The sequence below is a fragment of the Lagenorhynchus albirostris genome, chromosome 1 (assembly GCF_949774975.1).
Source record: "Lagenorhynchus albirostris chromosome 1, mLagAlb1.1, whole genome shotgun sequence".
In the NCBI taxonomy this organism is placed as follows: Eukaryota; Metazoa; Chordata; class Mammalia; order Artiodactyla; family Delphinidae; genus Lagenorhynchus; species Lagenorhynchus albirostris.
Genome location: NC_083095.1, coordinates 119,247,663 through 119,270,799, shown reverse-complemented (window position 1 = coordinate 119,270,799; position 23,137 = coordinate 119,247,663). Strand labels below are relative to the sequence as shown.

Here is a 23,137-nt window from a genome sequence, read left to right as displayed (position 1 = left end):
TTCAGGACGGGTTTCTCAGATTGGTCTAGGTAACAGCAGAAGAGCGGCTTGGAGTCTTGTTTTTGAACCTCATCTCTGCCCTTCTCCCGGGACAGATCATCACTTCTGAGCCTCAGTTTCCTCATCTGTAAGAGGGGATAGCAACACCCAGCTCTGCCTGTGTGAATTCAGGGAGGTGACACTTATGAAAGCCCGGCACATAGCAGTCAAGAATGCCGGCTCTGGAGTCGAAATCTCTATAGCCAGACTTTGGGATTTGGGTCCCAGCACTGCCTCTCACCCATTCAGTGACTTTGGTCAAGGTGCTGAGCTCTTCGTGGCCCAGTGTCCCCATCTGTGAAGTCGGATAATGATAACACTGATCAGAATAGCAGAGGGTTGAACAGGATTGCATATTTTAAATGCTTGGCCTAGTGCCTGGCTTTCTCAGTGTTGGTTTATCTGCATTATTATCATTCTTATTATTGTTATTTATTCTAATAGCAAAACCTAATTAAATAAAAACAATAATCATAATGATGATCCATTTCCTGCTCTCCCCACTTCTTATTCCCACCACTTATCTTCATACAACTGCAAATCACTCCCGATGTTATTTGCCATAAGTCATCGAGACACGACAGCCGGGCTGAAGGGGATGAACAGTTGAACCCGTGGACAGGTTGTGGGGAGGGATGCCCACCATGGGGAGGGAAAAGACATTCAGCTGGACGAGCTTAGGAGACATTCTCCTTGGAGCCTCTGATGGTGGCCTCTCCCTGCTCTCCTGGTCTCCACAGTCCTCTGCCTTGTTCCATGTTTAGTCCCCCGGCTGCCTTTCTTCTCTGCTTGGATCGCCACCTGCTTTGAAATGCCCTCCACCAACAAAGTCCTCACATCAGAATGAAGTACTTCCTTTATCCTGGTGTAATGGAGGGGCACCAACCTGGGGACTGGGAGACTCAAATCCTTCCCTGCCCTTCACCCTTTGGGTAACTTTGTCTGTGGGCCTTGGTGGCTTTGACTGTGAACATAGCCCATGTAACCCAGAGTGCCAGCTGATTCCCTGTTTCTGAAGCAACTACTAGGACATTGAATGTTATTTTTCCTTGCCTTGCTTGAATTTTTTTAAGTAAAAAATAAAAATTCACTTCTAAAACCATTCTCTACAAGCCCATCACAGAAGGGAAGAGATTACTATTCATGGTCATCTTTCACTCTTTTTCCTCTAATCTAATCTCAGGTCTCTCCTCTAAAGATTTTCTACACAGGTGATCTAATGATAAGGCTGCCCCAAGCATCTGTTAGACCTGGGTAGGATGAGAACCGAGGTTCAAGCACCGGATCTAGACAAAGCTGAGCTCTGGGGCACTCAGATCAAAATAGGTTTGCAAAACTATATTGAAACTGAAATGAAGATGAGGTTTCTTTCTTTTTCCTAAAGAAAAATATCTGGATAATTATTTTCTGGGCACCACTTCAGTCTACGTGAACTTTTCAAACGGCAAGTTTTAGTTGCAAGATTTACGCTTAAAATAAAGGAAACACTGTTTGAGGAGACTGGTCACATGCAGTGGGGAGAGTAAGTTATTTCTCAGGTATAGACACAGCTGTGATGTCTTGGGCTTTGGAGTCAGATTCTAGCTGTGTGACATTTGACCAGTTACTTAACCTCTCTGAACTTCATTTTCTTCATCTGTAAATATCATTAGGGATGTTGTGAAGACAGTATGAAATAATGAATGTAAAGTACTTGACACATAGAAAGGGTTTGATTAATATTAGCTGTTAATGTTATTGTTGCTATTTAGATTTAACTCTTCACGTGCCTAAAATCATGGGGCAGATTTTCTCTCTGTCATACTCCTGGTAAAGGAGATAGTGTCGAAATTTTCTTAACAGTCACCCTGAAACATTTATCTGGGCAGGTCTAGATCATATCCATTTGGCCCGTAAGTGTTACTTAGATGACCGTCAGCTGTATTCTCCCTCTTAGCTAGTGTAAAAATAGCCTTGAAATTAATTTCCTAAAATAGCTAAAACAGCTCGGTATTTGAATGTATATATCATAACTCACACCACCATAGAATATTAGTTAGCAACATGTAACAAGCATTTACAGAAATCTCATTAATTTGCATTTCATCCATTCTTAGAGCGATTTGCAGTAATTCAGTCTGGATCAGGCTATGTTAACTTTTAAATCTATGTTTTATAGAAGTAATTTACTTGAAGAATTAATGGTACAAATGAGATTATAGGGGACATACTAAACTTTTTAAAGACAGCAAATATTTTTCTAACAATAATGGTCTGTATGAAAATAAAACTTATGATTGATACATGGATGTTGTTTACTGAATACATAGAGCAATGTTTCTCAAAATTCTCTCTCAAAAAAGAGAGAGAATCATGGGGAGAAAAAGTCCAAAAGTCCTGAATTATACCCCAAAACTTCTGAATTAGAATCCTGGGCCGGGAGGGATGGGGGGCCTAGGGATGTGCATTTTAACAAACTCCTTGAGTGACTCGTAGGTTTGCTAAAGTTTAATAACAGCTGTTACTCGGAATATTGACAAATCACATGTACCTTAACTGAAGTATCCCAGGAAACTTTTCTTAGTAGTTGAATAGAGCTCCTCCTTTCCTTACTGGAAAATACCAGGACCTCTTCTCTTTAAAATATTTCAGAATTCAGACTGTTCTGCTAGTGCAGACTCATCTTCCCCCATAACGGGGAGGTGTTACTGAAACAGACCCAACTTCCCACAATCAGTGCCAAGCTTCCTGCGTTATAACCCTCTGACAGTCAGAAAATCTAAAAATTATGATGGTAAGATTGGGATTCAGGCAAGGAGAGCAACCAGGCTGGGACCCTGGGAGGCCTGGAAAGAAAACCAGGGTAGAACCTGACAAAGACTCGGAGAGACTTGCTCATAAGGGTTAGGTCAGAAGCCCAGTTACGGGAATGAAGGTTGGCAAAGAGCCTGCCTTGCTTTCCAGCCACTGCACAATCCACCCTTGAGTTGACATACAAACCAAAGTGGTGTGACCCTTAGAATATCTAAGAATGACATGAGGAGGAATATTCTTACTCTATTTCCATATGACTATTTTTTAAAGCAAATGGCTTGTTCAATAATTTAGACCCATTCCTTTGTTAATAAAATAATTCCTATGTCTGTAAAAAGCGAATTTATGGTTATCAAAGGGGAGGTGAGGGGAAAGGACAAGTTAGGAGTATGGGATTAACAGATACAAACTACTATACGTAAAACAGATAAGCAACAAGGATTTACTCTATAGCCCAGGGATTTATATGCAGTATCTTGTAACAACCTATAATGAAATATAAAAAGAAAAGATAACTGAATCACTATGCTGTACACCTGAAACTAACACAATATTATAAATCAACTATACTTCAATTGAAAAAACAATCCCTAATGTCTGAAGGTGTTGGTTTATATCTCCTTAGATCATTATTAACTCACTGCACCAATATTGGGTTAGGACTATTTTTTTCACCCATTTCTGGGTGAAATGGGTGAAAAAAATAGTATACAGTATATCATGTAGATGTGCACATGTGTAAACACACGCATTTCAGTCCAAACTGGATCTTTATATCTTCTTTTTATAAATTTATTTTATTTACTTACTTTTGGCTGCACTGGGTCTTTGTTGCTGTGCGTGGGCTTTCTCTAGTTGCAGCAAGCGGGGGCTACTCTTCCTTGCAGTGCGCGGGCTTCTCATTGCGGTGGCTTCTCTTGTTGTGGAGCATGGGCTCTTGGCACGCGGGCTTCAGTAGTTGTGGCACGTGGGCTCAGTAGCTGTGGCTCACGGGCTCTAGAGCGCAGGCTCAGTAGTTGTGGCGCACAGGGTTAGTTGCTCTGCGGCATGTGGGATCTTCTCGGACCAGGGCTCAAACCCGTGTACCCCTGCGTTGGCAGGCAGGTTCTTAACCACTGAGCCACCAGGGAAGCCCCGTATCTTTTTTATAATGGCAAAGAATGTACAACAAATACAAAATTCACCTAGCAGTCAATTTTATGCCACTGTTTGCCAGAGATTAAGACCATGGGGTGAGCAAGTTTGCTTGTAACTAAAGCACAGACTCTTGGCTATTTGCAGCATTTTAAACTTTAACAAGTGGGCAATGCAATATAAATGATGCTTTAAACATTTATGCATTGGGTGGGAATCTATATTAATTATAAAACAAAGGGCCAAGTCCTAGAAACAAAGAAGCATTAGTTTTTTTCTTCTTGAGTTGCTTTACTAAGAATTAGATCCCTAAAGGAAAGGCACAGAAACAAGAAAGGTTCTGCCTACTTACTAATACTTGATTTGTGGCTTACCTGGGAACCCAGGACAACTCATCCAAGAATTTCCCGTGGCCTGTTTATGTATTCTATTCTGTGCCTTGCTTGTACCCTCCAGCCATCACACACTGTGTATCTGAGAACTCCTCTCTTTATGCACAGCACTCCTTCTCGTGGTCCACGTGAGAAAGCCTCACCTATTCTCTTTTTTTAAACATTTTTTAATTGAAGTATAGTTAATTTATAATGTGTTAGTCTCAGGTGTACAGCAAAGTGATTCAGTTATACATACATATATATTCTTTTTCAGATTCTTTTCCATTATAGGTTATTACAAGATATTGATTACAGTTCCCTGTGCTATATAGTAGGTCCTTGTTGTTTATCTATTTTATATATAACAGTGTGTATATGTTAATCCCACACTCCTAATTTATCTCTCCCCAACCCTGCTGTCCCCTTTGGTAACCATAAGTTTGTTTTCTTGTCTGTGAGTCTATTTCTGTTTTGTAAATTAGTTCATTTGTATCTTTTTCTTAGAGTCCACATATAAGTGCTATCATATGATATTTGTCTTACTCTGTCTGACTTATTTCACTTAGTATGATAATCTCTCGGTCCATCCATCTTGCTGCAAATGGCATTATTTTATTCTGTTTTTATGGCTGAGTAATATTCCATTGTATATATGTATCACATCTTCTTTATCCATTCATCTGTCGATGGACACTTAGGTTGCTTCCATGTCATGGCTATTGTAAATAGTGCTGCGGTGAACACTGGGGCGCATGTGTCTTTTAGAGTTAGAGTTTTCTCTGGATATATGCCCGGGAGTGGGATTGCTGGATCATATGGTAACAAGCTTCACTTACTTTGAAGTCCTGAGATGGTAGAGGCAGCCTGAACTACAGGAAGTTTATAAAGTGTGCCTACAAAGTGACTGGGGCATGTTAGCATTTTTCTCTCTGTATAAAATAGTTGTTAGTATTTCGCTGTCTAACAGGCCAAGGTTGAATAAAGAGATGTTGGTTATTTCCAGCCTGTTCCTTTATGTTTCCTCCACTTCCCATCACTTAAACTCTGTACCCCAGAGGAAAGCAGGCTCCTCCTTACACTTCTATCTCTTGGGAATGAAGACTGGTTGAATGTTTCCATCTCCCAATTTACAGTCTCTCTCTCATCAGCTCTCCTTTGTTCCCAGGAGTCTGACTTTTTTTGGACTCTCCCTTGGTGGTTAAAACATGGCTGTTCTCTGGGAGGTGAACCCTACTCAGCTGTTCTCACCTCAACGGAAATTACTTTGCTAGAGAAGAAAACTCCTAAGTAAGTTTTAAGTTGAGCAAGGGACTTCTCCCAACCTGGGATGCCGCCAAGCTTGAAGGGAGGGTCCCGAGTTGGGAGACAAGGGAAGCACAAGGGGAGGGCGAGGGCTGTGAAAACACATAGTCACCAGTTCACAGTTCAGCCTGAGGCTGACACTAACTAGAGTCGATTAGTGAGTTTGTGCTCACTAGTTTATTCAGAGTCATTTGATATGGAATTCGACCCCTCCTCACTGGAAATGAAGGCCTTAATTCCACAGGTTTAACTAAAGCAGGCGGCCTACAGTACGAAGTTAAGACAATAATCTGAATTTATTTTTTCAAAGTCACCAAGGGAGAGAGATTTTTATGACTACATATTTGAGATGGTCTGTGCAGGTTTAAGTGTCCAGCTGATTGTACCTCCCTCCGTTTCATCTCGTCTGTCCACGTATAGACTTAGTGGGCAATAGTCACGCACAGTGAACCCAAGCCTGGAATCTTTACCTCTTCCGGAAAGTCAGTAGAAGCTTCTGTCTCCTTGAGTTTCTGTTTCAAAAGGTTTCAGTTTTCTCTTGGGAAAGGCCAGCAGGAGTCTGGATCGTTGATCACAGGTAGTTTAAGGTCAGAATGTTTTCTCTCTCTCCCTTTCTAACTTTTAACTATGTTTATACAGAGAGTTCTAAAGACTAGAATTTATGAATCTCAAGGCTCATAAACCACTCTCCACCCACCGTATAGTTATAAGCTGTGTCTCTACACATCTGCGAGCCATACCTGCCGTGTACAGCATCTGCAAAGCTACAACTGGGCGGCGAGCTGGAAAATCAAACCTCCATTCATTAAAAAAATTATAAAATAAAATAAATGCACGTGGCCTGCCACCCCCCGACAGCTGGCAGCCTCTATTTTTCCAGCTGGGTTTTAGCTTAACACCTTTTGGGATGTTGTCCTCCAAGAGGATGTCTTTGGCCTTTTCACATCTGACTTTTGGATTTAAAAAGAAATGGAGCCCAGAGACTGTGTTGGACACATTCTTATAAATCCATGAAGGCTTAGCCTACAGAAGCCACAGGAAATACTATGATATTTTGGAAAAGGTCGAGTTTCATAGATTCTGTAAGGCACTCAGCAGGTTGTAATTATTTTCTTTTATTTAAAAGCCCTCCAGATATTTTTTTCCAGAGGGTCTCTGCAATTGAGGGCAGCAGACATTTTTTTCATACTGTACATTCTTCTTGGCCGAGTGCTGGAAATACACAGGAAATGAAGTGGTTTTGGAAGATACCAGCAGCGTCCAGGCCAAGGCATGAAGTCACCGAAACAAAATGGGAAATCTCCAAATCAGCAGCATCAGACTTTGGCTGCCTTGTCCCCCTCCTGGTGCAGGAGGGAAAAAATGAAGCAGGTGAAGACACTGATCTGTTGTGCTCTAACAGAAACCAAATGTCCCTGTGTCCGCAGGCCCAGCTCAGCAGCTGGAATCGTTCAAGGGCTTTAGACGCAGGCCGACAAGACAGACCCATTGAGGCGGCCAGGAAAGTGGAATGAGCTGCCTGTGTCTTAATTCAAGGTCTTGGTGCTGCTTTGAGCCCTGAGTCCTGCTGGCCTGGCTCAGGGCAAGGGCAGAACTGGCCAGGCCGAGACCAAGGAAAGCAGGCCAGCTCCTTGTCACACCAGCCTCTGGGCTACCTCTCAGGAAAATCCGTTGCAAGGACTCCTTCCTCAGACCAAGGAGGGAATGGGCCAGGCCTTTGGTCTCAGCTACTGAAAACAAAAAAAGTCAGGATCAGATTCTGAGGTAGCAGGTAGACATGTGTCTGGCTTCCTTTCCATAGGGAGATTCAGCTCCTGGGAGGGATGGGAACATATGGGGAGAGACCTCCACGGGAGGCGGGCCCTTGACTCCCGCCAAGCCATTGCCTCCGTGGTTGGACAGGATTCTCTTGGAATCCTGGAAAGCAAAGAAAGCTCCCCTGGAAACATACTTGGATTGTGCAAGGTCCTCCCTCGCCGCTGTCTCATTCAGATTCTTTGTGGCTGCTTTGGGCTGAGTAGGGTTAATTTTGAGCAGAAAGGGCAAGAGCTTCAGCCAGCATGAATGAAGTGCTCCCAGGACAAGTCACAAAATGGCCTTTCAGAGAGAGCCGTCCATTGAGATGGGAGCCAGTGGGTGAAGTCACGATCAGCCCAGGGCGCGGTGGCCAGTCATAGGCTGGATTCAGCAGAATCCTGGCCCGGGCCCATTACACCCTCCAGCATTTCCATTTAATCAGTGGTGGAGGCCCTGGGTGAAATGAGGTAGGGAAGTTGTGAAGTTCCCAGTAGATTTCCTAGGACTGAGTTTATTCCTCCCTGGCTCCCAAGACAGAGGAGATACCAGGAAGGGATAGAGAGGACTCGCTAATAGCCCTGGGCAGAATCAGTCCTGGAACCATTCCAGCCACCATTGTTATGGTGAGTTACAGTAAGTGGCTGAATGTCATGTTGTCCAGGATGTCATACCATGTGATGATTTGGATAGCTCTTCACAGTTCACAGAACATGCTCATATATACTTATCTGATCCTCACAGAACCCCAAGGTGCAGGCAGATGTCACCATACTTGCCCACAGTATACTTGTGAGGACAGTGAACTCAGGGAGTGAAATATCCTGAGCCGCACAACTAGTAAAAAGGTGAGCCAAGACTCAAATTCTCCTTCCTCCTTCAGAGCTTGTAGAACGATGACAAGATGCCTCCTGGGATATATCCAGATCATCTGCATGGATGTGGATCCCTGCCCTCTAGAAACTGAGAGCTCAAAGCGAACCACACAGGTTTTTATACGTAACCCGCATAAGACTGAGCTGCCTTGTATCTCCAGTATCAGTGCCGTGTCACTGCCAAAGAAACACACACTGACTTCCAAAAAGAATTTTGAAGCAATCTATATTACAGTTTTTCAGAAAATGCTAAAAGAAGGATTCCACCTATAGCTTGCAGCAGATTTTCTGAAAATTCTCTTTATCTCCCCAAAACGCCACCCATCACAATATGACAGCTGCCTGAATCACTCCCTCTCCTCAAAACAAAACAAACAAAAAGAAGGTCTTCAAACTTTTTCTCAAACCCAGTGCCTTCTGATTCTTAACTTTTCCTCACCTACCTCTTACCTTCCAAATCTGTTATTTCCTCTTCCATGAGTCTGGTTTCTCCACTGTGAACCAGTCAAAAAAATCTCAGTTCCTTTTAGTCTCCTACATCCCTAATCCATTACTCTGATTGAACCAACAAGGCCCAGGATCAAATTGGACCAAGGCTGTCTTCTCCCTGGATGGCAGGAGGGAGACAGAAGCTGTGATTCTTCTATTTTCCTGGTCACACGTGCATATGACATAGAGACGGTGGCGTCAGACCTTCAAGCCAAGGCAAGCGGTGTATCACCTGTGCCTGGCCGAGCCTCACACTAGATTTGGGTTTAGAATCAGACTCATGCTCTGTGATACTGGGCAGAAAGATTGGCACATTTGCTCACCAGGCCTGCTTACACTTCTTTTGTCAACCTCAGTCACCCTTTACCCAAACCAATGTTTCCCACTTTTGCCAGACTCATCAGTGTCTATAGCAAAGTGATAACGGGATTGAACTTCACTCCTCTTCCACTTCACAGAAGATATTACTTGTGTTCACTGTTTTCTTTTCTCTTTTTTTCGTGTTTTAAAAAAAAGCTTTATTGTGGTGTAATTCACATGCCACACAAATCTCTATAGATTTGCTTATTATGGACATTTCATATAAATGAAATCATAGAAATGTTGTTTTTGGCGTTCACTGTTTTCTTAATGACAGTCCTAGTCAAGCTGAAAGTCTCCGCTTAAGCATAGAAATGATCTTTTCATGATAGGCATGTAAACAGAACCAATTAATGAGTAGCTACTTACTCTTTGCTATGTTAATTAGCCCCATTTTTGTCTGTGTCCTAGAGGCAATATCTGTCAAGAGTAAATGCAGTTATGGAAAGAAGTGTATCCTGTAAAAATTTACCTCTGTATAGTGGGCTTTATGTGATTTTTTTTTTTTTTACATTCTTCAGGTAAGTTTCTATATCTATGAATCTAACTTTAGTATGAGCATCTGACATGTTTATACTGAGTAAAACATTAAAGTTACTTTCACTTTTTAAAAGAATAACAGCATTCACTGGGGGTGGCAGAGAAGGAACACCTAGGGACTTGGCGGTTGTTAGAGACAACAACTCCTAGAAATAAATATGTATATATTTAGTTAGGGCCGTGGGAATCATTTGCATTTCTCCCTAATCAATCTCGAGTGGCTTCCTGGAGGAGGTCGGATTTCAGGAGTTACATAAATTTTGTGAGGGAAACTTCTGTTCAGCTGAGAGGGAAGGTAAGGGTTCTGAGGAAGCTTTGCAAGGGGTGGCATGTTGGTTCCCAAGGAGATCTGTGCAGTTGGTCTGAGGCATGTGGGGGGGGGGGTCAGCTGTGGCCGTGCAGGAAGTGGGGAAAGAAGACAAGGAAAAGCAAGGTTGCCGAGGCCTCCCACGTGAATAAGGAAGAGGTGACGGGAGTAAGACGGGCCCTGAGGCTCTAAAGATGAGATTGGAGGGAGAGGGCTAGACCCCCATAGCTAAGTCCGTGGAGCCCATTAGGTCAGTGAAGCTTGGCCGCCAGTTCTGTGCACAGAGCTGAAGTTCCAGCACCTGCCCTAGTGAATTATGGGGCATTGGCTCAATGCCCTGGGTGTAAACCTCCACGTTTCCACGACCAGACAGGAAAGGAGCAGCCGCCATCTCTGACCTGGAACATGGCCCTGTGAGCAGTGTTGATGAGAATTTTCACAGTCTGTCTGACCTTTCCCTCTGCCTTATTCCATTCTTTGGAAACTCTCACCCCAAGGAGGCATTTTCCCATCTCACTTTGCCCTGATCCTGGTTATTATAGCCCACAGAAAGAAAGCATGAAGCTGGTGGCCTCTTGAAAGCCATATTATCAGAGATCGTGTGGACAGAGAATAAACTGTCTTATTCCTTTTCTGAGAGGGAGAAGCATGGGAGTGCAGGCAGCTCCTCCAAGGTTAAGAAAATCTCAATGTCATATGACGCAGAATCCACCGTTCCTCAGGACACTGTCCTCTGAAGTCCGTACTGTGTGGCATGAAGTTTCTGGCTGGGAATGGAATTTGAGTCGTTTGTCCACTGAACTTTCTCTTCCTGTCCCACCTGATTTGCTCGCAGTCATTGTTGTATAGGATTAGTCAGCTGAGGCATTTGGAGAGGACCTTGGGACACCTCCAGCAGTTCATCATATACTGACCCAGAGCTGAGACCGCCCATTCCTTCTTAACCACACCTCTTCCACTGCCCAAGCAGGATGCCTAGGGCTTATATTTTGTAGTTGCTGAATACCATGCAGGAAATAGAGATGCTCTACGTGTACAGCCTTAAAAAAGACCACAGCTTCTTTCTCACCGGGGTTTTGTTCAACCTTTGGGCTGAGTCTGGTAGGTCAACCAACTTGAGGATCTTTTTTGAGGAGAAAGGAGAACTAGCTTCTTCCACAAGTCACTGGGTCGTTTGTATGTACATAACAATATCACTTTTTTTTTTTTTTAAGTTAACCAAGACCTAACAGATTTATGGCTTGGAGTCACCACTACCATTATTTTATTATAATTTGTGCAGAAAGAAAAAGCCTTCCTAGGGTGGTTTCAGGTACTCCTCCTCGGAAACATGAAATGCTTCGTGTTGGGCACACGCACCCTCAAAGCCATTACTGTTATTTACTGCTCTAAGAGAACCTTCTCTCGGGGACAGCCTGGCTTTTGACACAGCCTAACTGGCATTGTCCTGGGTGCCTGTAATGACGACTTAGGCTCCAGTTCACATCCTGGGCTGTGAATGGTGTTGCCAGACCCAATTGTGTGTCTGCGAATGAGCTGGAGCTTTTGCAATTTAAATGGACAGGCCAAGTTCATGGACTGTTCAGTTCTCACTCTGTGGGCCCCCGCCCCCCGCCTCAGGCTGTGCTGCTTTATTTGGCTGTTTTTGTGTGAGGTGATTTTTGTGTGGGAGGGGAAGGTTCAAGGAGGACAGCCAGCACTTTGTTTGGGTCTCTAGAATCCTTTGGGAATGAAACCATTGAACCACAGACTGAGAAAGAATTTGGAGGCTTTTGTTGCAATGGGCTGATAGTAACTTTAAAAATGGAAGCCACAAAGGGAGTACTCATTTCAGGTATCCTTCCCAATCTCCCTCAGTCTTTTTCTCTCTTTTTTAATAGAGGAGAGGGGAAAAAGAGGTAGCGTCTGGGGGCGATGGACACATCCCTCTCTTTAGCTGGATCCTCCGTTAGGACCGAGGGGCAAGTTGAAGTTTTCTTGCAGGAGAAGAAAAAAGGTTAACATGGGGGAAAAAAGCATGAGATGTACATTGCCTCCGTAAAAATCAGATTAAAAAAAAAAATGAAATTGTGTCCTTCCTCAGTTCCTAGGAGGGCTCAGCTCCAAGAGACAAGTACAAACATGCAGGATGGAGATGTCCAAGTGGAGGAAGGTTGGCTCCTGATCTGGAGTCGAGACAGGTTAGGGCTCACCTGGGCTTATTGGAAGTGGGGCATTGAGAGAAGTTAACCTCCTCCAGGGTGAGTTGATCCACAGAAAATCTCCCTTGAAGTGTTTTTGAATCCTGAAATATTTCCTTTAAAAATAGGATCAAACTGATAAGTTTTGGCATATGTATGTGTAAAACCCTTTAAATTTATGCAGTTTGTTGTATGTCAGTTACACAATAAAGCTGTTGAAATATTTTTCTAAAAAGAGGGTAAAACTAAATGTAAAATGTCTCCCTCTTTCACCCCTGGGCCCTTATCTCATTTCTGATGCTTTGGAAACCCCAGACCTGCATCTCCCCTTCGGCATCCTAGAGGAGGCTTTGCACGGACAATTTCTCCATTAGACACAGAGCACAGGCCCCGTGTTGCGTTGAATTGTATCCCCTTGAAATCCTTAATCCCCAGCACCTGAGATTGTGACCCTATTTGGAAATAGGGTAGCATTCAGAGTAATTAGTAAAGATGAGGTCATACTGGAGTAGGGTGGGTCCCTAATCGGACATGATTGGTGTCCTTATATAAAGGGGAAATTTGGAGACAGACATGCACACAGGGAGAACAGCAAGTGAGAATTAGAGTTCTGCTCTCACAAGGCAAGGAAGCACGAGAAGCTAAGAGAGAGGCCTGGAACAGTTCCTTCCCTAACACCTTCAAAGGGAGCACGGCCCTGCTGACGACTTGATCTTGGACTTCTAGCTTCCAGATCTGTACATTTCTGTTGTTTAAGTACATTTCTGATGTTTAAGTCACCTAGTTTACAGAACTTTGTTACAGCAGCCCTAGGAAGCTACTAACAGACCTGCAAAACGTAAATACTAACGTGTTTTTTAGTGACTATAATAACAATAAATATATAATCATGAAGCCCAGCCTGGATTATATTTGTCTTTATACCTATGCAGCTGTAAAATATAATTAAAAAAATTTTTTTGGTTGAGGAAAGGTCTTTTGAAGACAAAAGCTCCCAGGGCCCACAAAAGGTGTGATGTGGCCCTGAGACCCAGCATTGATTTGGAAAAGGAGTTGAATCGAGAGGCCTCTCCGTTGCTGAAGAGAAGCCTTGAATTTGTGGTTGGGGAGGACGTTAGCCCAGGTACTAAAAAAAGAGACAAAATGTCCAATAGCTTGTGTAAGTGTGTTGCAAAATATTCCTGAAGCTTTGCTGCTCTGTCCCTCCTCCTTACCTCTGGCGTATTGAGCTGTTTTCACTTTTGATTTCTGTGGAAGGAGGAGAGACTCGGGAATGTCTACGTTTGGTAAATTGTCTATGTTCCGATACCTTGTGCGGAAGCACAAAGTGAAACACAATCCACCACGGTCTCGGCTGGTCCCCTGTGGACAGCTTGCTTCAGGAAAATGAGAAGGTAGGGCTTAAAATTAAGTCTGGCCTCCCTCATTCAGCTCCCAATAGGTCTTTCTTTTCAACCGTCTCTTCCCATTCACTTTCAAAGCTATATGACTTATTTATGATCCAATCCAGTGGAAATAGTATGCACTTAACTTGCACTTGTAACTGTTATCCTATTAATTACTCAGTGAAAATCCATAAAAGTGGATGGCTGTCACCAACGTCTCTGCTAAAATCCTCACAAAGGGGAGTAGCTCTTGACAAATTCATTTATTAGGATGTGGTATGTCGTTCTTCAGAGTCAAGTAGCCTGAGCTTCCGGGAGCCCAGTGGCCTGTGAAGATTGTATCCCATCCTCTCCAAGTTGACAGTTCACACAAACTATGGAATTAAAGTATCTCTTCTGACAAGAGGTCACTTAGGTCAAACAAACCTAAGTTTGTGATTCTACATTGACAAGTGATGTGTACACCTGATCTTCCTGGGCCCCAGTCTGTACACCAGTGGTTCTCAAACTGTAGTGAGTATCACAGTCACCTGGAGGGTGTGTTAAAAGCACCAATGGGGCTTCCCTGGTGGCGCAGTGGTTGAGAGTCTGCCTGCCGATGCAGGGGACGCAGGTTCGTGCCCCGGTCGGGGAAGATCCCGCATGCCACGGAGCGGCTGGGCCCGTGAGCCATGGCCGCTGAGCCTGCGCGTCAGGAGCCTGTGCTCCGCAACAGGAGAGGCCACAACAGTGAGAGGCCCACGTACTGCAAAAAAAAAAAAAAAAAAAAAAAACACAAAACAAAAAAGATTTAGCAAGACCCTGTGTTCTGCACGGTGGAGAAGTGGAAAGAACCTGAGTTATCTCCTCTGTGTATTCATTGAGCACTTTTGCTGGGCACGTTTCTGCGCTGGGCAGCTGGAGACTGCCCAGGTGATTCATCCAGGGGAGCTGATGTTCTAGTGGGGGAGACTGAGTCAGGCCCACAAATCACACGTGGTAGACAGTGCCACAAAAGCAGACTCACAGCTCCTCAAAGTCGCTCTGGAAATCATCATACCACAAACATAATTACGTTTCAGGAGGGAAAAAAAGAATATCAGATCAGAGTGTGTCTAAATCAGAGAACATCAAATTAGAGTTCATGAACTGAGAAACTGAAGCCAAAAGTCTTCAACTGAATGCTGGCATATGCAAAGGTCTTCCTCTGGGAGCAGAAGTCCTTTCTCTAATATTACTAAGTGCCGACGGGCCCCTCTTCTCATTGCCCTTTGGAAGAGGGAGACAGAAGGGATTGTGCTTTGAGATTTTTTCCTTGATAAATCTGACCTCCTGTCATGCTGCTAGCACCTGTCATCTGCCTTAGGTCCCTGTAACCAGCTGACATTGCCAAGATGAAAGCTCTTAGCCCAACCAGGAAGTACTATTCCAGGATACTTTGGGACCGGGGGAAAAGCAGAAAATTGAATCTGGGCCCTACACTTAGCAGCGAGCTGACATCCCTATTCACTCTGACTCCCACAACCTGCACAGCTTCTCCACCAGACTCAGTCCCTGCTTCTGGTAGCATCTCTTTGATCCCTAGACGACTTCTTAGAGGTGAGAGGGAGCAAAATAATTAGGAGCGGTGACAGCTGAAATGTGCTAGATGATGCCCTGGTGTGAAGGGCATGGAGACATCTCATCTACTTTGTGTTTAGAATTGGGAATGGAGGATTCAGTTGGGCTTGGACAGTCAAGTCAATACATCTTTCTCTGATGGTGAATAATCAGGCTTCCTGTTGGTGGCTTTGCTGCTTCCAGATACTTCATCCCAAATGGAAGTGAGGAATTGCATTTTATCTTAAAAAACACCGAATCTTGTCTCTGTTGTTCTGCTTTGCTTATATTTCCTGCCAAACTTCCTTGTGAAATTTTACCTACTGAGCAAAGCTCATCTCTTCCATGGAAGTTTCTCCTGCCACATTCTAATTCACATGGAACTTCTCTAAACACAAACATTTCAGTACTGAACTTCTGTGTACCTTGTCTCTTCTGGAAGCCAAAGTGGTCCCTGCCTTTCTTTTTTTCCTGAGGGTGCTTAGCACAGTTCTACAGATGGTGGGCACTCAGTAGTGTAAGTGTTTTGCTTTGTTTTTTATTAAATAATGTTAGTCTGTATCCCTAAATATATAGCAAATTAAGCAGGTAGGTATAGGTGTGATATACTTTCTCAGACACAGATTAGAATGATGTCTGCCACAGATTCAATAACACTAACTGGTCTTTCTCTTCTTCAAAGAACTACAGAAATAGTGTTTGGCAATATTATATAAAAAAAACAACCTTTTATAAAGCAAGCTATGTTTAGTTAGGGGTCAGATGATGCTTTGTTCAGTGAAAGACATTTCACAGATGTCTTTTATCGTAAGCAACAAATCTTTCTGTGTTGGTGAACATCTCTGAAGCTGATGTCCTGTGACCCAGGGTGGAGGTTCATCCTTTGTTCTGTGATATATTTGCCTTCTCTTGAATTGCAAGCTCAGTGACTCAGCTTCTTTCTCTCCTCTACAGAGATGTCAGTGACTGTTGTTTTGCTCTCTGATGCTTTATACCTCACAGGGATTTGCTTTTGTAAACTGCGTGGCTAAGGTGCACACCTTAAATAACACCATTAAATAACTCTCTTTTATACCCAACTGTGCTGCCCACAGTTGTCTACAAGTCAAGTCTGAGTGCACATAACAAAGAACATGAAACAGTAAAAGCAGTATAGAAACACACACGAGAGTGATATATTGGATTGCAAGAAAACAGTTTAGTTAGCCATTGCCAAAAGTTTCACAGAAATTTGTCACCTGAAAGTGGCCACATGATTACCATGACGTTATACATAGAGCTGAATGGCCGTTTTGGAAGAGTGCACTAGACCTTTCTAAAGCATGGTACCAAGGTGTGGGTCTCTCTCAAATCACAGAAACCTATTTTTCTGTGTCTGAAAATGGAGGAGAACCTCCCCCCAGCACATGGAGAAGTCAAATGTCCAGAAGCCTAGTAGTGGGTCATTACCTTGGTGACTCTCTCCTCTTGGCAAGGATCAGCTTTCAGCTCCCCCAAGCTCAAAGACTTGTCTTTGCAATATTCAGAGATGTGAGGACAGACTCAAATCCCGCAGGCTCCCAAACTGATGTATAAAACCAGAATGTTCTTGTGTTTATGTAAATGAGAGATTTCTCCAGCTCTTTCTTCAGTGGAGCTCCAGATGCAGTAGTTGATTTGCGTTTAGGGCAGTGGTTCTCAAACTTTATCGTGCGTTGGAATCACCGAGAGAGCCTGTTAAAACACAAACTACTTGGCCCTACCCACAGACTTTCTGATTTAGTAGGACTGGGTGGGACCCAAGTTTTCATGTCTAACAAATTCCCAGGGGATGCTGATGCTGCTGGTCCAAGGATCTCACTTGGAAACACTGGTTAGGAGTCACACTGAATGAGCAATAGCTATATTTAAGCACTGAAAATCATGAAGCACAGAGAGATGCTAATAGGCTCAAGCACTGGGACTGATTGAAGAACCAACAGGGTCACATCCCCTGTATTCACCTCACGCTCCCTTTCTCTCTCTCCTCCTCCGCTTTCCTCTCTCCTTCTCTTCCTCTTTCTCCTCTCAGTTTCCCCCTCTTTTCCTCTTCCTCCCTCCTTCTTTCTGTCCCTCCCTCCATCCCTCCTCCCCTCCTTCTCCCTCTGTCTCCTAACTCCAGTACCTCATCGGTGTGCAGGTAGTTGAATACACATAAATCAGGCAACTCAACTTCCTTCCTTGCCACTGGGAACAACTGTTGGGGGCCTTCCGCCTGAAAAATCCCTAGAAGGGCATTGCCCAAGTTGGTTTCCATAACCTTCCTTTCTCTCTGCTTCCATGGTCAGACTTCATGGTCATATCTTCTTTTGATGTATTTCTAAATCAAGCAGGTTGCAAATTTTGTCTTCCAGAAAGACCTCTGTAAGGTAACTGCATATCTCTACTGTGACTTTTTATGTGGGATAATATCGTTTAAGTTTCAGGCCATGGCCTTTTTTTCCTCCCTGGGACTTATTCTTGGGGGACACCTCTGTAATCCCCAAATATTGGCAACGTTACTATTTGCACTTTAGTTCAAGTATAAAGATCTCCTGTATTGAAACGTTTTTTTTCTTGGGAATCTCACTGTGACATTGATCATTGTTCGGTGAACTTGGCTTGGCCCTCACTTGCCCATGAGGCCTTAACCATATGCTGATCATACTCAGAGGACCTAGTTTGGCATTTGTTTCCTCACTTGTCCCCTTTCACATCTCAGTATGGGGCCCTGTTTATGATGCTACAGTTGGCAGTTTTACTAAGTCAAAGAAAGCACCCCATGAAAGCAGAAAAAAAAAAAAAAAGATTGAGAAATGAGTAGGGGAGGAGGTTGAGAAGGACATTGACTAATGTATTTCCTTATTTAGCTCTATTTCCAAATTTAGGGAACTCATAAGAAGCATAATTGAGTCTCCTACTTATAAAAGTTCTGAGCCAGTATTCCTCCAGAGGAACAGGCTAATACCATCTCGGCAATAAAGGGGCCGACGGCAGAGCAGGTGTGCGCTTATTTTCCACACGGTCCCCAGGGCTTGGTGTTGATGAGAGTGTCCCTTTAGAAGAAGGAGATTTCTATCAAAGGAGTGTTGTTGCTGTTGAGAAGGAAAATAATATGATGGGGGTGGGGCAATATCTGAGTCTGCTCCTCTGGGGGCTGAAGATAGGACAGTGTGTGTAATGTGTGAGTGAGTAGGTGTGTGAGTAGATGTGCGTGGATGTGTGTGTGTGTGGGGATATGTGAGTGTGAGCACATGTGTGAGTTTCCGTGTGTACATGTGTGTGGGTGGGTGAGTGAGAGAGAGACAATGAGATTAATTATCCATCTTAGACAGGCTGGATGGGCTTGCTTGACCTCCCTCGGATATGATGAACAAAGCTGGTCAAATCAGGTTAAGGGCTTCTTTTATTTGCTGATTTTTTTTTTTTGACTGGGACAGTTTCTGCCCTGAAACTCCGGGAAGGCTTCCTAAAATGTGATGGTAGATTCTTTGGTGTGCCCTGGGTGCAGGAAGCCAGCTGCTTGTTGAAGATTCACCACAGGGAGAAAAGCTTTGGCCTGAATTCTGAGCAGGCAGCCCAGCTTTGCCCCCTCTCCAGGATCTGGAAGTTGCTGGCTCATTCTCACCTACCTTTCCATCTTACATTACCCAAAAAGTGGACACTCACATTCCCTTCCTGTCAGATTCCATTTCTGTTTTCCTTGATGATTGCCGTATTTGAAAACACTGTATCATAGTTTTAGATAAGAGGTCCTTTTCCATGTATCTAAGTTGCAGGGGGGGAGGTGCATATGCAGAGGCTGCACCATCCAAACAAGACTTTTTAAGGCAAACTTTCTGTTAATCCTTGAGAGCTCTTAGACCGAGTGTCTGCTGGAGATGTGCTCTATTCCATTGTACAGTTCATTTGGGCGATCACTCAACTCGGTACCTGCCATCCATCGGATGTTCTCTTGGGCTCTAGGAGAATAAAGCCATTCCTCTTGCAGAGCTTCCAGTCTGGTGGGGGAGGATCCCAGTTCATTAGCTCAGAGACCTCCTGTTTTCCCTGGGATGTGTCCTCTGTAGATACTTGACTGAAAAAGAATCCTAACAGCAGCTTTAAGGTTATGCAATTGCTATCTGCTTGTGAAATTCAAACCCATGGTTGGTCATAATGGAGACAGTGACTCCCATAAATGAACGACAAACTGGATTTCATTTGGGGCACCAACTAGAATCAATGCGTAGTGGCTGCCTGGAGTGCTGAGTACAGAAGAAATCTGAGGCCGCGTCCTGGTTCAGTGGGAAAGAATGCCACAGTAGATTAGTGATGTCTGCCATAAACAGGAGTGGGGGTGTTGGGATGCTTGCTGTATTTCTCCACCTCTCCTCTGTTCTAGTCAACAAAAGAAAGCTACCTCCTTTATAAAAGTCTCTTTTTATTTGCTTGGTGAAATTATCTTTTGCTTGTAAGCAGTTGGGGCCATCTCTGGACAGGTGACTAATATTCAGCTAATTTAACAATCTTACTGTTTTTATTTTTTGTTTTCTTCTTTAGGCACATCCCCTCTCTCTTGCATCTCTCCTTCCCCAGTTTTAGAATCCTCTTCCACCAGAAACACGCAGTGTTTTCAGATTGAATCATACTTTTCGGGAAGGAAAGCACCCAAACAACTAAGTGGTTGCTCGTTCCGAAAACATGCATGTTTAAAGAGAATGTTTTAAATTTTTTTTTAAAAAAGAAGTGTTTAGAGTTAGCCATGTTTAGACCAAAGGAATGAATTTCTATTGGTGAAATTCAGGTGTACTATCTGGAGGTTTGAGGTATGGCCCGTTTCCTGACACAATTCAAATGACCATATTCACCATCGCTGCTAGCTGTTTGCCCCATACGGCCCATCAGAGTTCTCAAGTCTCTTGAGGTAAAAATGATGGACTGCTTCGCTCTTTGCTTTACCACTTGCTACTGTTTACCCCTAATATATGCCAGATTATTGTCAAGAAGCAACATAAATGCTGCTCTTTCTGTAGAAAAAGCATTCCTTTCCTACATAAAGTAGCTAACTTCTGAGACACAACAATTCAGACTATAATACGCCTTTCAATTTATTCTAAATAATACTATACAGCAGTTGGAACGAATGATGCAAGTATAGCTATATCAACTTGGAAACCAATCCATGATATATTATTAAGTAAAACAAAATAATCACAAAACAATGTGCAAAGAAAAATATAAGTGAACACACACATACATATATGTATACATATATATATATTTATTTATTTAAGCCTATATTTAAAGCCTATAAAGTAGCCTAGAAAGTTTTATATTAAAAACTTTTACCTTAGAAGAGACGAGAGGAGTTAGGGAATGTGGGAGGAAGTGAATGGGGTCTTCTGATTTTTTTTTATTCTACATCTGACTGTATTTTTTAGCATTTACAGCCAGCATGTATTACCTCTATGTTTTAAAGAAAGAATGATTGAAATTAATTGGAAGAGAGCAGCAAAGGAACTCGGGCCATAAAAGGTTAAGGCCATTGGACCAAATGCAGTTATTCAGAGTGAGGAGAATGGCATTTCCTATGTCCTTGATAATCTTAAAGTTTCCAGCTGGTAATGATCATCTCCTGGGGTCCTGTACACAGACATGAAATGAGAGAGGAAAGCCATCTTCCTTTATAGTGAAGAGGGCCTTCTAGCGTCTCCTACTTCAGGCCCTCTCCTGTGGTCAGCTGAAGGAAGATAAGATGCTAGGGGCATCGTATGGAACTGCTGACTATTTTTAAATGATATCAAGGTCTGCTCTTTAAAAGTTGCTTCCCACACGCTAGCTTTTTACTCTTGTTTGTGGCTTTATTTTAGTACGACAAGAGATAAGCGTAAAGAGTGACAGGTCACGACAAGGGCCACTTTGATTCAGGACACTTTGATTTACTACCCCAAGAGATGGAACCAGGAAAGAGGGAATCTAGCAATTTTTTAATGTTGAAGCTACATCTTTTGTCAGCAGCTAGCCTTAAAGCAGAGAGATGAAATGTCAGATGGAAAATATTACATTATTAGCCCTACTCCTGACTATATAAAGTGCAGCTTGGATTAAATGCATAATGAGAGGAACAAGTAAACAAGTGACTGCGTCGTTATTACAATCCAGCTGGGATGGATTCAATGCCATTTGTTGTCACAGTAGGACAAACCTACTCAAGGTACTGTAGACAGGGCTCCTATCAAAAAGATTCCCTGCACGTGACTAAAGTTCTCATTCATGGTTGTCTTAAAATGTGTTCATATACCTCAGGAGAGCTTTGTATTACATATTACGTATAACATGGTGAGTCTGCTACTGTTGAATTTTAACAGTGAAGAAAACAGAGGCTTAGACAAGTAAATGGGTTTGTCCAATGTTACTATAGTGAGTGAGTAATGTAGGACTTGCACCCAAGACTCCTGGCTCTACTCTCTCCATCTTCTCTCATACGGAGTTTTCTTTTGGTTCAGGACTCATCCCCGGAAGACCTTGTTAAAATATATTTTGTTGGAGGTTGGAATAAGGAAAGCTACCGAGAGATTGAGCCTTTCCAGTTAATGTGTTGGCATTAACTGGAATGCTCTTCGTTGGCATTTGTGGGGTTCCTTAGTGATGAAGTTTTGATGAAGCGGCAGACATCCAGCGTATGGGATGGAGTGGAGGATCTGGGAGGGAGGCCAAAGTGGGAAACTGCAACCTAAAGAGAGGGACACCAAAAAAATAGGAGGTAAAGATCAGCACCAGCTTCAGCTCTTCCTATGGGCTTCCAGCTCCTGTTGCTACTACTAATTAAACATAGAATAGATACCCCACCAAAGAAAGTTGTAAATATCCCATCTATGGAAACTAGGGTATCACTTTGTATTCAAACGGGATAATTTAAGAGGAGACCCCTGCCAGATGAGATGAATAATATTTTATGTTTATATAGCAACTTCATCACTTTCTAATTTTTTTTAATCTGCACCTTTCTTATGGTACTTTTCACACTCTGACTTGCAATTTAATTATATGTAAGTATGGCTTGCTCCCCCTCAATCACTCGCTAAGCTTTTTGAGGGCAGAATCTATGCCTGCCTCATCTTTAGGTATTGAGAAATGACTAGCACTCAGCATGTACTTGTTGAATTAATGAGCGGAGCAAGGATGTCAACACAGATCTTTTTAACTCTCTTTAGTGTATGATAGTTGTACGTGCATGTGCACTGTACTTATAAAATACTAAAAAGTGGGATACTCATCTATTCTTCATTTTTAATCTGCTTGTTCAACTTTATAAGTGAATTGTGTATCTTTATAGGAGTTTTGTATGAGAAGAATGATGATTTATTGAGTAGTGATATTTTAAAATCATACAGACGAACATATGTTAATCTGTATTAACAAACTATAACTTGCTGCTCAACCAAATATATAATCACATAGGAGCAACATAGTCCCCACACAAGCAGGGACAATATAATCCCTATTCCATATTGCCTAGATCCCAGGGCAGTGAGCATATTGGAGATCATTAATCAGTACTAATGAATGGTAAGAGAACATCTGTCTCTCAGTTATGGATTCGGGTTAAAAAAAAATAGAAAACAGAAACAAAGGAAGCATCTTCATATCATGTTAAATACTACATAAATAATAATCACCCAGATGGGAAGTAGAAGTAAGATTTTAGTTCCAATAGCACGCAAGAAAAAATGGAAAAATTCCTTTGGCGTGCATTCTCTTGATACAGAGGAAAAACACTGGGCTCAGTGTTCCACAGACTTTGGTTTCCTAATCTCTGGTTAAAGGCAGGAGGCAGCCTGTTGTGAGCAAGCAGACCTTTCAAACCCGTTTACTGTGTATTTGGAGGGAGGAGGGGAAGCCAGGCCCAAGAGAACATTCAAAGAGGGGACAGATACCTTCCGGGTGCTGTGACTGTCAGTAGCCCTGTGAGCCTCTCCTAGGGTTTCACTTGGCAGCCAGGCGCCCC

At 43.0% G+C, this 23,137-nt stretch overlaps 1 protein-coding gene across 1 annotated transcript in view; it reads right to left on the bottom strand.

The window, feature by feature from the left end:
• Window positions 1-10,221: 10,221 nt before the first annotated feature.
• Window positions 10,222-23,137, bottom strand: part of LOC132528598 (ferritin light chain-like) — a 54,832-nt gene continuing 41,916 nt past the window's right edge. Inside the window, exons 3-4 of the mRNA XM_060164489.1 lie at window positions 13,402-13,496; window positions 10,222-10,418 (exon numbers count right to left, since the gene is read on the bottom strand). Coding sequence (XP_060020472.1) covers window positions 10,222-10,418; window positions 13,402-13,496 — 292 coding nt within the window. The remainder of the gene's footprint in view (window positions 10,419-13,401; window positions 13,497-23,137) is intronic.